Source organism: Poecilia formosa, unplaced genomic scaffold, assembly GCF_000485575.1.
Source record: "Poecilia formosa unplaced genomic scaffold, Poecilia_formosa-5.1.2 Scaffold30, whole genome shotgun sequence".
NCBI classification, from domain to species: domain Eukaryota; kingdom Metazoa; phylum Chordata; class Actinopteri; order Cyprinodontiformes; family Poeciliidae; genus Poecilia; species Poecilia formosa.
In genome coordinates, this window is record NW_006799969.1 from 2,812,870 (window position 1) to 2,826,587 (window position 13,718).

The 13,718-nt window shown below is 38.7% G+C and overlaps 2 protein-coding genes across 3 annotated transcripts in view; both read right to left on the reverse strand.

Moving 5' to 3' along the window:
- Positions 1-1,064, reverse strand: part of pomt2 (protein-O-mannosyltransferase 2) — a 12,412-nt gene extending 11,348 nt beyond the window's left edge. The window contains exons 1-2 of the mRNA XM_007549262.2: positions 297-1,064; positions 135-219 (exon numbers count right to left, since the gene is read on the reverse strand). Coding sequence (XP_007549324.1) covers positions 135-219; positions 297-574 — 363 coding nt within the window. The 5' untranslated portion in view covers positions 575-1,064. The remainder of the gene's footprint in view (positions 1-134; positions 220-296) is intronic.
- A 665-nt stretch (positions 1,065-1,729) lies between these two features.
- The window catches only part of LOC103136150 (latent-transforming growth factor beta-binding protein 2), a 106,771-nt gene continuing 94,782 nt past the window's right edge, over positions 1,730-13,718 (reverse strand). For both annotated transcript variants that reach the window (XM_016670093.1, XM_007549263.2), the window contains 9 exons: positions 11,314-11,448; positions 9,600-9,797; positions 9,425-9,517; positions 9,164-9,292; positions 7,502-7,642; positions 7,198-7,371; positions 6,859-7,104; positions 6,561-6,713; positions 1,730-4,724 (listed from right to left, as the gene is read on the reverse strand). In XM_016670093.1, coding sequence (XP_016525579.1) covers positions 4,549-4,724; positions 6,561-6,713; positions 6,859-7,104; positions 7,198-7,371; positions 7,502-7,642; positions 9,164-9,292; positions 9,425-9,517; positions 9,600-9,797; positions 11,314-11,448 — 1,445 coding nt within the window. In that variant the 3' untranslated portion in view covers positions 1,730-4,548. The remainder of the gene's footprint in view (positions 4,725-6,560; positions 6,714-6,858; positions 7,105-7,197; positions 7,372-7,501; positions 7,643-9,163; positions 9,293-9,424; positions 9,518-9,599; positions 9,798-11,313; positions 11,449-13,718) is intronic.

Genomic DNA, 13,718 nt, shown 5'->3' on the forward strand with positions numbered 1-13,718 from the left:
AGGGTGGCCAATACGCTGCAGTGGCCCTCGGTGAAATTGAGTTTGACACCCCTGGACTAAGGGCTAAGCATAAAGGAGAAGGGGTGGAGTGGGATCTCTGAAATCTTTATAAAACTAATACTCAACCAGCTCACCTTTCCAAGAGGAGGATGCACATCAAAAAAGAAAGTTCTGTTAATGTAGTAGCTTCCCATCTTTCCAAAGTGAGTTTCATCCCAGCTGAAACACAAAGGACGCATTACTCAAACATGCTGAAGTGGTGTACTAACATAGAGGAGGTTACGACCTTTACTCACCACACATGAGGGGGTTCGGTTATCTTATAGAGCCGTGTAGCGAAAGATAGTCCTGTTACCACAATGAGAAGCAATTGGTTTGGGGTATCAACACTTGCTCTGGCTGAAAAATCACCAGATGACCCATTTGAGCAGGGGGTGTCATCTCGTTTGATCTTTGATTCTGGAGTGATTGGAGATTGATGGGTCTGCGCTGGAGATGGGAAGACTTTCCGGTTTCGTACTGTTGAACTGTCCCTCGTTTTGTGCCACTGAGAAATGCATTCTTCTTTTTCCATTAGCGGATAGCACCTTTTTAAATGACCACCAAATGTGTAGCTACAGATTCATACGGCTCTTATTATGCCCTGCTAACAGAGGCAAGCAACATATAGCAGCTATAAAAATACATTTAATAGAAAATATCAGCTCTCATTATTGTAAACACTATCAGTCCATTTAATGTTACCTCTCTCACTTAACAAATTAGCAGACATGATCATCAGATATGATATCCCCAAGCTTCAAAACATTTTGTGTGGAAAACTAGTTTTCCAGCAAAATATCCTTCTCGATCACTAGCGATTAAATCCAAGTTAGCTGGTGCAAATAGCCATAATTTACCGTTATAGGCAGCTAAATGCTACAGTGGAGCGTTACAAATACAAATACATATGGAATGCGCTGCCTTCTGGGAAATGTATTGAAACAAAAACGAGGCGAACAAATTACTTGTTGACGGTGTTTCACAGGAGAAAACGCTAATTCCCAAAATCCCTATTCTCTCTTCCCAGTACGGAAAGCCGGAAGGATAATTTCGTAAGGGGGCGGGAGGAGTTGGAATAACTCTGGAGCTCCTGGTCAGACCATGGCCGTACTGGTTCAGTCCAGCTCTCAATAAAACCAATTTTTTTTTATTATACGAATCTACAAATCTAAATTTGACAGGAAGGAGAGAAATTCGGATGACTGAAAAAACAAAAATACAACAGCAGCAGGGAAAGCGCTATAGACGCATTATTAAAATTCAACCACTAGAGGGCAGCATCACATAATCTATCTATCTATCTATCTATCTATCTATCTATCTATCTTTGAAAACCATGTTTCATTGCCCTTGCACTCTATAACTACTAATAAAATGTGAAAGTTTGTGGTTGGAGTGTGACATAATACAGAAAGCTTTGAATGGCTTTCTGTATTGGGAACAATTTGTACTGTTCCCAATACAAATTGGGAACAGAAGGTTCCCAATTTGTATCTTTAGTGCCATTGAATTGTTTAACGTTTGAAATGAAAATTAAAGAATTGTACACTGTTTTGATCAAACTCAGATCTTATTTTCTGATCATTTAAACTCATACCTTACTGCAGAGTACAGTGAACTACTGTTAATGCTTCATAAGCAATTGTCTGAATGTTCATGACAGCATACAGAAGAAATCATCACAGTTCGTTTTTTGTTATTTATTTTTGATGACTGATACAGATTACAGTCAGGAGGTAAACAAAATGAACAGTCAAGATACTGACCACAGCTTTACAATATTTAATTTGTCTGTAGTTAATAATGTTTGAAAGACTTTAAATAGCTCAGCGTTTACCACATTTATAGTCTCCAGTCCAAATCAGGCAAATATTTGAACAACAGAGCAAAGAATAGTTGGCTTCATATAAAATCATTTGTAAAACTGCAGACTGAAAATCTAGAAAGATGGCCATTGGCATAAATTATCAGCTTTAATCATCATGTCCAGGTGTTATCAGGTCTAAATGTGTTACAGAGAATATCTGCTAATGATTACAGACAAGCCATTTATGACTGACGATGTTGCCTATGAACCATAAATTACACAGTCATTCAAAAGAAATGGGAATAAATCATGTTTACTGTTATAACAAAAAATGCTGCAATGTTGTGATTGACATAAGCAGGTGCTTGCATTACAAAATTGTTATTTCTTAACAGTGGTGCCACTTGCAAAAAATATATATATTTATATAACTCGTAGTCTGCTCCATAGGGCAGGGTATACACAGAGTTCCTATGGTACAGTGTCACTCTTCTCATACAGAAAAAGAAATGCTTTAAAGACATTTTAACAAACAGATATAAATCTACAAAAGCTAGAAATGGTGGCTTTTTTTTTTCTTTCATTTGATGTGCAATGTCAAATATAGTATTGATTTTGCTAGATAGCATTAAGAGAATACGTTAAAAAAAAGTATATGCAACTCCTGATCTGCATAAAATATACCAAAGTTCTCCAACAAGGCCTTTGAGTTTACATACAGCACCTTTCAAACAAAAGCCTGGTAAAGATGTGTAAAAAATATTCAAATTAATTCATATTTTACTGAAGCAGCATGACGTTACACTATTTAATTTAGACAATACAACCTTTAATTTAAAAACATTTATTCAGCGGGGATAATGTACAGTGAGTTCTGCATAGAAAAAAATAATGGAACATTCAAATTGTTTTGTGCTTTTTTTCACAAACAGCATAAACGTTACTAAAATTAAAAATGTATTTTCACAAATCTGTTTGGTCTAGAATTAGAGCTGACCAGTCGCATTGTTAAAAATTTGACCTAGTAATGATAAAAAGGTAGATCAAATTCCTTAAATATATAGGACAGAGCCCTTTACTTTACCCAATCTTCCACAAAGCAACAAGAGAGTGCACACTTCTCGATGACAGAAAAGGAACATAAAAATTGTTCAGGGATGAATTTGTGTGCAGCGGTAGCAGGGCAGCTTGAGAAGAGAGTCATGATGATCACACCTAAAACTACTCACATCTGAATGTCTGGATCCGGACCCGACTTAGATTCATCAATCGTCAGCTGTCTACTCAGAAATTTCACTAAATAAAAATGAAAAGAGATTGACTTTTTTTGTTTGTTTGTTTTTTTTTTGTCAGGGGAACTATTTTTGTGTTGATTTGGGCAAATTTCACATGTGGGAAATTTTTTTCAAACAAGGTATAACAAAGACTTCATAAATTTTCGAACAATGACTTTCAGTCAGGAAAGTCATTGTTCGAAAATGAAAAGTTCTTAAACACTCTTAGCAACTTTGTAGAGTAAAGTACAAATTCTAAAACAACTAATTTATGTTTATTTTGAGGAAATACAAGAGTTACCACTTTGTGTGGCACTAGCATTTTTTGTAAAAAAAATGTTTTAATAGTTTTCAATCTAATTAGAGGGGGTATTTTTATTTTAGAAATTATTTCCAAAATAATGCTTGCAGAATAAAATACAAATGCATTTTTACACATCTTTACAAGGGGTGCCAATAAGTGTGGAGGACACTTGGGCATGGTCTGAAGAAGTATTCCTTTTCTCGGTGACAATGGTCAATAAATTCAATGGCAAATAAAATCAATTTCTTGTTATTTCAGAATTTCTTGCAAAAAATGCAAACAAGGCTTGTTTTTTTTTCCATCTTTTTTTAAGTAAAAGTGTGAAACAGATCAATACTATTATAAAAGAAAGAAATGGGGGTTAGTATTACATTTCTTTTTTTTTTTTTGAAAATGGTCCTAAACAGTCTACTCGGAGCACTATTTTCTGAACATCTCACAGAACCTCATATACACGTACAGTCTGTCAAAGCTTGTGCGGTGCTGGAGCTTTTAACGTGAAAGTTTGGCTGCTCGGTACAGAAATCCTGAAGAAAGGCAGCAGTGGGAAAAATTCTTTGTTGACCCAGATAGATATAAGATGATATATGACAGAAATTCTTCAGAAATTCCTTCTCTTTAAAAAATACATTATTCATCTCCTCACAGAGTCTGTGTGAGAAACGAGAGGAATCGAGTCTAACCTCTGAAACTGGATGCTTTCTAAACTTTCAGAGGCCCGTCATGTCAATGAAATAAATAACAAACTTCGAAAAAAAGTGAATTGACAGAGAAAATACCGTGGAAAATATATGAGCAGATCAATTTGCCTGGGGTCACTGAATATATGAAAGAATCAGTCTCAAAAACAATCCCTTTAAGGCAAACAGAAATGTGGTGAACAATAAATCCCGTGTAATACATTCAATGCACAGTTCCTGGTCCTCTTGAATGTGTAATAGGGGAAGGGATTAAAGAAAGCTTGTGTACGATTGTGTCTGTCAGGAACATGTGGGAGGGGAAGGGGAAAAGCTTGGACGAACAGTGTTACTGTTGGAGGTTTAGTGCCGGCCGGGCTCTCTGGGGGGACAGAGCACAGGGATGATGATGGTTTTAAGAAGCAGGAAAAGTTTGTTTCTCTTTCAGTTTTCTGCCCCCCTGAGTGTGGACTCTGGGATTGCTGAGATGCATTTGTGTGGCTTGGCAGAGGCCACGAAGCCGGGCAGGCAGGTGCACTGGTAGGACCCCTCCGTGTTGATGCACTGGCCGTTCTGACACAGGGGGACCTTGTCACTGATGTCCTCACATTCGTTTATATCTGCAGGGAAGAGGGAGACGTAACAAGCCAGTGAGCAAGGTGATTCAACAGCAGCCAGCAGCACATCTGTTGCTGAGTGGCCTCGTGGGTGTTAAAGCTAACATAATTTATATTTCCTACTCCTTGGCCTGCTTTCTTTAATTCCTCCCTTCCTTCCTTCCCTTTTCCTGTAGTTCCAGCATTTTCTTAGTCTGAATTTCTCGAAAGCAAAGGACTCAAGCAGATGGTGACCACTGAGTTTTGTTGACCTAAATAAATCGCAGCTTGCAAACAAACCAAACACAACAAAAAAAAAAAAACACTGGGTTACTAACTGTACTTCTGCAGATCCTACCCCTGCATATTCTGCTAATATCAGCTCCGATAAGGCAGAAAGAGTTGAAATTTGGCAATGGCAGCATCATGCTCTGGGGATGCTTTCTTTTTCAATAGGGACAGAGAGGAGCTGCAGAGTTGATGGGAGAATGGATGAAGGTAAATCAATCTGAGCTTATTTGTTACAGAAAATTTCAGTCTCTAGATATGCAAAACTGGCAGAGACATATCTTTAAATGCAGCTGCGATGGCAGAAAAATGTGGCTCTCATGTGTTGACCCAGAGACCGGAGTACAAATGCACATCATAAAATTCTAATTTTTACTTTTCCCAAATTTTTGAAAAAGGTGCATCACAATTATGCACTACATTGTGCTGGTCTCACATTAAATACAATGGAACTGAAGATGATACAATTATAAAATGCAAAAGAAAAAAAAAAACACTTCAAGGGGTAAAATACTTTTGCGAGGTACTCTGTTTACCAGGACATACACTGAGTAGTATCGTTTCCCCTTTGAATACAGCATGAACAATAGGTAACACAAAGTTTTTGCATAAATATAGGGAACATTTTCATCATAAAATAAAGAAATAAAAAAAAGCATAAAATTAAAGTGATGATATCTTTCTGGCTTATCAGGTTCAATTAAAATAATGTATATCTAAGAAAAAAATAAGTCTCCTACGTGTTGCCCAATACTTGATCTGAAACACAGGAAGAAAAACACTCAAGTGTGTGTTAGCTGAGCTTTAACTGTTGAACGCTGGATGCTTAGAAATTACGTTAAAAATACATCCGACAGTGTTTCCTTTTGGCCTTCAGCTGTTTCCTTGTTTCCATCTTGGGAGGTCTGAGTATCTTTTTCCGAGCATTCGGTCTCAAATGACCCTCGTTCTGTTTACGTCATGTCCTGCTGGGGAAATTCGAGAGGCGGTATTTATAAGAGGACGCATGGCACAAGTTGCACGTGTTTCCTCAGAGTTCAGTCACTCTGCATGGGGAGACAACTGGCCTTGGAGGCAAAAAGCCCATACAGAAACAGAAGGCTCCAATCATAGCACCTCTGCACTGCTAAACAGCCTCACTTTCTTCTAAGACAAACAAAATATCTCCAAAGAGATATAATATCTCATGTGATATACGTGTGGCTAACATTCAAGGTCCCCTCATTCTTGGCAGAGAGCAACATACAAATTTAAGACCAAAAGGCTAGTGAGCGATGTTTTACAGAGTGCACTGCTTTCATTACTTTCACATAAAACCTAATCTCATGCAGGGTTGTTGAACTCAAAGCTTCTCCTTGAGCTGGACAATGTAAAGGATGCTGAAATCATCTAAAAGATATGACTCTGAACAGCTTATGCTCGAAGGCCGAGTATCAGATTTTGCTTTCAGCTTCGACAGGAAAACTTCACAGTAACCCAATAAAAGTGATTTCTTACTGCACTGATGAAGAGATTCCTATGACGCAGTCCTTCAAATTCTGAATGCATGAGATGCTGAGGGAAAGAACCCACCTATGCAGGCCATCTTATCCAGGTTAAGTTCGTAGCCGTCGAAGCAGTCGCAGGTGTAGCCCTCTCGAACACGAACGCAGCGTCCGTTTTCACATCCGTTCAGGATCCCACACTCCTCCGCTCGGAGACCCTCAAAGCTGTCGTAGCGCCGCTCTGATCAGACAGACAGGCAGACAGACAGTCTATTAGTAATAGATCACATCAGATTTCAGAAACAGCTACCTAAAACATGTAGCACATAAAGGGCAGTGTGTCTTGAGGAGCAGGGTTGATCTGGAGGATGTTAAGTATGTCCTACCTGTGTAGCGATCCAGCGGTTGGGGTTGGCTCCCACCTGGACGTAGGACTGGGACACGAAAGGGTGGTTGCGGGTTGCTGTAGTCACCGTCAGTAAATATGGGAACACTTTCAGGAATGCCACCGCCATAGTTATCCCAGTACGGGGGAAGCTCTGGCTCTTCAACTCCGTACTCGTATCCTATCCGCTCTCGAAGGCTGTCTGCGCCTTCCGTCCGAGGCAGGTTGCACATCGAAGCATAATCAACTGCACGACGGATCAAAGCAAAATGTTAAAGTTTGTTACAGTAAACAAAGGTTTACAAGAGAACCAGAGTGCGATGTGCATCCTGCTCCTCACCAGAGTCTTTCCTGGGGCAGAAGGCACACTGACCACTCCAGGCGACGCCGTACAGGCAGCAGCATTCAGTGTATGTCGTTCTGCGCTCCTCAATCGGTTCTGCGCACATGTTGTCCCCCTCGAGTCGGCGCCAGCAAATATCTACGTGCACATCCTGATCAGAATCTATGATGTCTTGGAGAGAAAGAAGAATGTTTTACAAAAAATGAAATAAAGGTTAGATCAGAGCAGCACAACATTTCACACCTAAAAAAAAAAAAAAACTAGAGCAAAAAGAAATACTGCTCATTAGTGAGTGTCAGACCTTCTGTTGTGTTGAAACTGACGCAGCGGCGCTGTGTGCCGTCCAGGACTAGCGGAGGACTGCAGAAACAGTTGAACGATCCTGCCGTGTTCACACACGCTCCGTTTTCACAAGGGTTTCCAAATCCACACTCGTCATAATCTGGCCACATATGAACAAGAACGGAACGAATCCATCAGAGAAGATTCGGAATAAGTAAAAATATTATTGTATTAGCTTTGACATTGTCATTGTTTTTCCCTCATTTACAAAAAAGGGAAATTTGACAGTCTTGAAATCTTTCCAGTTGACATAGACAAAGAAAGAAAGATGTTTGGCATCACACCATACAGCAGGAAGGAAAGGAAGAGAGAATGAGGAAACACCACAAAAAGGAAGCCAAGAAGGAAGGATGCAGTGTTTGAACAATGAAAGAGGAAATACCGTCAAAAATAAATATGTATAAATATGTCCCTTTACTACATGGTTCTTCATAGTTCCATTCAGCTGTCTAAAATGAAGCGACTACAGAAAAGAGACTCAGAGGTCTGGCATTCTGTTTTAGATCAATTATATTTATTATCTTGCACACTTTTATTTTAAACCTTTGTGTGAATGCTGTGATATTGTGGGATTTTTACATTTATATATAAAAATGAGATTTAAAGTACAAACTAAGCTGCTATGGATTTCTTTACACAAAAATGAAACTTTTTGCTATTGACTATTTGCTTTTATTTAAAACTGTAAAGAACCAGTTATTTCTACTGCTGATGCTAAAAAAAAAATATATATAACACCTTTATTATTACAGTTAGAATAATCCGATGTATGGCCTTTATTTGTTTGATTTTAAACATAGGAAAAAATGGATTTGTTTAATAATGTTCTATTCTTTTTAGCATAAAACAAGCTTAACAGTCAATATGAACAGTTAAGGCTATCTGCTGCACTCGGCTTGTTAATTAATATGCTTACAGGTTACTAGCTAACCTTTACTACAATGTCAAGCTATGTTGCCCTCTAATGCTACCAGTGGGTGGTGCTCTTTTTTCATTTTCACACCATGACTTCCCATGTTTTTAGTAACAGGGAAATATTTCTAAACAGTAAAATTTGCTTTGTACATGAGAGAAAAGTGTCAGAGTGTTTTATCAGCCGGTGGGCCTCCACCGGCTGATAAAACAACAAGTGGCTTTTATAACTGGAGAAAACGTTTAGTCACATCAGCACTTCGTCTGATCTGTTATTACTTAAACTGTAGAAATGATGATGGGTGTAAGCGGATTTGAAACTGCAGCTGTTTAGAACCTTGGCAAACATTCCTACAGACTGTATTACATGTGTAGTAATTCACATTTTTGTTAACCTACAGCAGTAATAATTTCTGAAATTAAATTGTTATACATTTCACTTGTTACATTTTGAATAACACCGACTGTTTTAATCAAGGTTATCATAGTGTTAAAATCTCGTGCAAGCACCTGCATATGTGTCATGAAAAGATTAGTTGTGACTTCTTATTTTCTTAATTCTTATTTTCTCTTTAGGATGTTTGAGAGATTTTCTAGTTGTGGGAAAAAAATCTGAATTCTTGATAAAAAGCTGCAGAGCTGAGATAATAGAAGGAATGAGATAAATAAGAAATGCAGTCTGCCTAAGTGAGATAATGTAAATTCTTACCCACACACTCAAGCCTGATTTTGTCGTAGAAATATCCAGACTGACAGTAGCAGGTATACCCAGAAAAGAAATTGGAACATTGCCCATTCTTGCATATCTCGCTTCCAAACATTTCACATTCATTTGCATCTGAAGGAAAGACAAATTCACTCGTTACTGCTCAATGTCAAAAAAAAAAAAAAAAAAAAAAAATCTAAAAATGCAATGATCATATTTCACCTCTCTGAACCAGTTTGACCTGTTACGAGCAAATATGCTCACCTTTGTAGCGCAGGTCTTCTCCATGACCCAGTAAAGAAGACCCAGGTAAAGTTAATAATCCGTTGCCATGGGGACACAACTGGTTGTAATCGTCTGTAAAATGCATAAAAGTTACAATCTAGGAGCTGAAATTAGGAAAACATCCATTTTCCAGAGAGTTGATCTCATACTGTACCTCTTCCTACAGGAGGACAGGGGTGAATCTCACAGTTGTCGCCCCAGCCGCCGCCGGCTGTGCAGCAGCACTCCTGCTTGGTGGTGTTATGAGACAAGACATTGTTGCACAAGTTGACATCATTTAGGTTATAATAGCAATCTTTCCTCTCTTCAGTGATGTGAGTGGATGTAGACGCCGGCTTAGAGTCAGGAACAGCTGAAAACGAACAAAGAAAGCATTTCATTGGATACGAAGTACATCACAAGAACTACTGTAAAAAAAAATAACCAGTTACACAGACATGGTGGCATACAACACTGTTCGTCCTCTTGCAGATTTCTTCTGTTGCTGCAGTTTTGTCACAAACTACATGTTCCAGACCAAACTAATTTTAATATTAGGAAATGATAACCTGAGCAGATACCTATATTTAGATATTTTAATAATATCTGATTCCTTTTTAAATTGTGAATAAAGTCTGATTGAACGTGTTTATTGCAAAGCTGACATGCAGAATCAAGGAATCAAATAAATCCTGTCCAACAACATAAGGGCTAAAAAAATCAACACATCTTATGCTGAGAAACAAAGTCACTAATATTCAAGGATTACTGGACTGATTGGAGACTGATGCTTCTGAGCTTTGGCTGCTGACAAAGTGCTGCAAATGCGATGTGAGTTGTTTTATAGGCTTTGGGACTCCGGTGAATCACATCGAAAGCAAATTATCCACGGGTGAACAAAACATGGAGTAGTGGTGAACCCCACAAACATCTGGCCTACCAAAATTCCCCCAGGAGCGAATCAATGAGCCATTCACGAGGTTACCAAAGCCACTTGTTAGGTTTATCCAATTACTTTTTACTCATTGGGTATTGGTTTGAATGACTTCATCATTTTGGATTTACTAAGCTTATTTTTGTCTGAAATTACACTGGTTAGCCGATCTTAAAACATCCAATTGTGATAAAGCGCCATACACTTTATTGGCACATCATCACACTGTAATAACTGTAAACTGCTTCTGCTTTCACCCTGCATCCATCAGCAGGCCGTGCGTTACCGTCGCCTGCTCATTTGTCCACTGTGAAGGGCTCAGGCATTTCACTCCTAAGCTGCTGGCTTAGCCAAATGGAAACACTGGCATGTGAGTCAACACACCAATTCAGACTCACATGATTGATTCACACACGTCAAAAGCAAACAGAGGAATGTGGCAAAAGGCTATACAGAGGCATAACCGGGATTTAGTGGCCAAAAAGAAGTAAAAACATCCCGAATGAGGGTGCGCCACTCAATAATGTAAATATGTTCAATTTTGTGTATACCTCCTGTATTTGAATTGTTCAAAAGGCCTTATCTCTTTCATAAGGTTACTTAAGGTCAATTTATGTAAAGGAAGAAGAAAGTACCTTAAGCTGCCAGTAAGAAAACGCTATCTTTGTTTGTCTTCTAAATAAAGGAATTAGGTCTTCTCTGATCTTTGTGTAGGACTTACATCATTATCTATCTCAGGGATTAGGCTAATGCAGATTTTTTGGAGGTGAACCACCCAAAGTCAGTCGCAGCCTTTAAAACGAATGGATACAGACAGATCTAAAAAAACATTTACAGAGGAGGCTATGTCCTCCTTGTCACCCTTGTTTGGATAATAAGAGACGGCTCATTAAACCAGGGAAAACTCCGTCTCCCGACGATAGGACAGAGAATTAAGTCCTCTGACTACTCATACCCATGGAGCGGCACTGGTTGGTTTCAGGATCAAATTCCTCATTGTCGTTGGGGCAGATGCACAGGAAGCTTCCGTCAACGTTCTCACACAGGGCCTCTCCGCACAGCGCCGAGCTCATCTCACACTCGTTCAGGTCTGAAAACGCAGAGAAAGAGAGTTAAGCATGCTGTAGGCATGATTGGCACACAATCACAGTGCAAATAACAGCGACGATCTGTCTAATTGAAGCAGACAACTTGGCAACAAATTTGCCTTAGAGTAAGTGTGGAGAGAACGAGGCGCAATCTTGGTCAGATACAGAGAACCTACAGAGAAACTTTGAAAGCATTTAGATAATCCTCAAGGCCACATTGAGAAATTACAGTGAAGTCTGGCCAATTAGAAGTGTTAGAAAACACACAAGTAGGTTGAGAAATTTAGAAAAATCCTGAATTGAATATCAGCTTATCCTTACTACAACCACTGAATTACTTTTTTCTCAAGAACAGTCTATGTCTCATCAACCTCTGCAAGACTGGTCCAGTCTAATCAGTCAGCTATTTAGTTTCTTACAAAAATATTTAGATCTCTTCATCTTTTTCAACTTTTGTCTCAATACAACCACAGTATAATACCCCCCCACCCACCAATCAAAAATATATCGTTTGGAGGAGTATTATGTGATAATAAAGCTACTCAATGTAATGCATAATTTTCAAATGTAAAAGCAACAAGTGAGTTTTTCTCATTTTTTAACAAGTAAAAATCTGAAAGGTTTGCTATGCATTTATTCAGCCCCCCTGAGGCAATACCTTGTAGTGCCACATTTGGTTGCAATTCCAGCTGCAAATTATACAGTATCTGTATTAGCTTTGCATATGTGGAGGAGCAGGTTTTTGACCATCACAGAGGAAATAGTGTCTGTAAAAATCAATCTTCAAAACTTGCTGAGGTGTTTTTTTGTTGTTTTTTTTGTTTTATGGAATAATTTCTGGACTTTGACTAGGCCATAAAGACACTCAAACTTCTGTCCATGCACGTTGTTTCTGTCTTTATGACTAGGCCATAAAGACACTCAAACTCCTCTTACTCATACTCCTCATATTCAGTGAATAGTTGCCAGGGATTCTCTTTTATAGATGAGCAACATTTTTTGTTCACATGACAGCCTGAGAAAAATTATCTACCATATTTGCCTAGCAACCAACACTGCAGAGCCTGGCTGCTGTTTCAATGCACTCTCTTCTCTCCAGATCCAAGTCTTACTCCACCAACAAGTACAGAACATGCTTTAATATCCTACCCTGGAACTAGATGTGATTCTTGTTGATATACAAATGTATATTTACTCAGCATCTAGCAATTTCATCCAGCAGTCACACAACAATCCTGATTGGACAAAGCAATCAGTTAAAACTGATTATAAAAGGACAAGGCGCAAATCATGTCCTCTACTATGTAACATCAGAAGAAATATGTCAGAATTCCAGCGCTGAAGATATTTTGTTTGAGTGTTTGTTTAAAGCTCTTTCAAATGACTGGCATGGCTGATCAACAGTTACTGGAAATCTTTATTTTCAGTAATTGCTGCAAGGTGTCACACAACATGCTGCCAGCATGCTCTTGGCACTCACTAATGTGGAATACTGAACCTTTTTCTTTAGAGGATAAATGACTTGGTAGAAGATTGTTAGTTTTTTAATTTCAACTGTCAGGATTTGGGAAACAGTGTATGGCATTTTCGCTCACATTTACACAGAAATAAAGACAATTCAAAATAAGCATAACATTTTGTAAAATGTTTTTAGAAAATATATATACATTTGTATACAGTGTGCAAAAAGTGTGAATGATACCTAATTATTTCTTTACTTCCAAAGATTTAGATTGGATTTTGTTTGTTAATCATTTCTAGCTAAAACACAACAACCCCTGCTGTTGAAATGAACACAAACTGATGATTTTTAATCCTGGTTCTCTGGACAAACTGTCCTGCTGTTAGGATTCAGATTTGTATTCTGTGTGAGTGCTCTTCTTGTAGAGAGGATCTATGTGGGAGAGTTCATGCAGCTGATTCCAGCAATCGGCTGCAGGAGCGTTAAGGAGAGGTGGATCAATCATTTGGTCCCACTTGTTGGTCAGATTACTGTCCATGCACGTTGTTTTGACTTTTTCCACATCTTGTCTTGAGCTCATTTCTGAGCTTACCCAGATCCACGCCTCTCCTTCAGAGCTCACCTCAACCATAAGCCATACTGTAAGCCCCTTACTGCATTCATCCTGCAGATTCCCTATATGCTGGTTCCTAATTAGCTCCTCACAGAATCTGAGCTGGGCAAACCCCCTGAATCCCAGAGTGCATCACTGTGTGTGTGTGTGTGTGTGTGTGTGTGTGTGTGTGTGTGTGTGTGTGTGTGTGTGTGTGT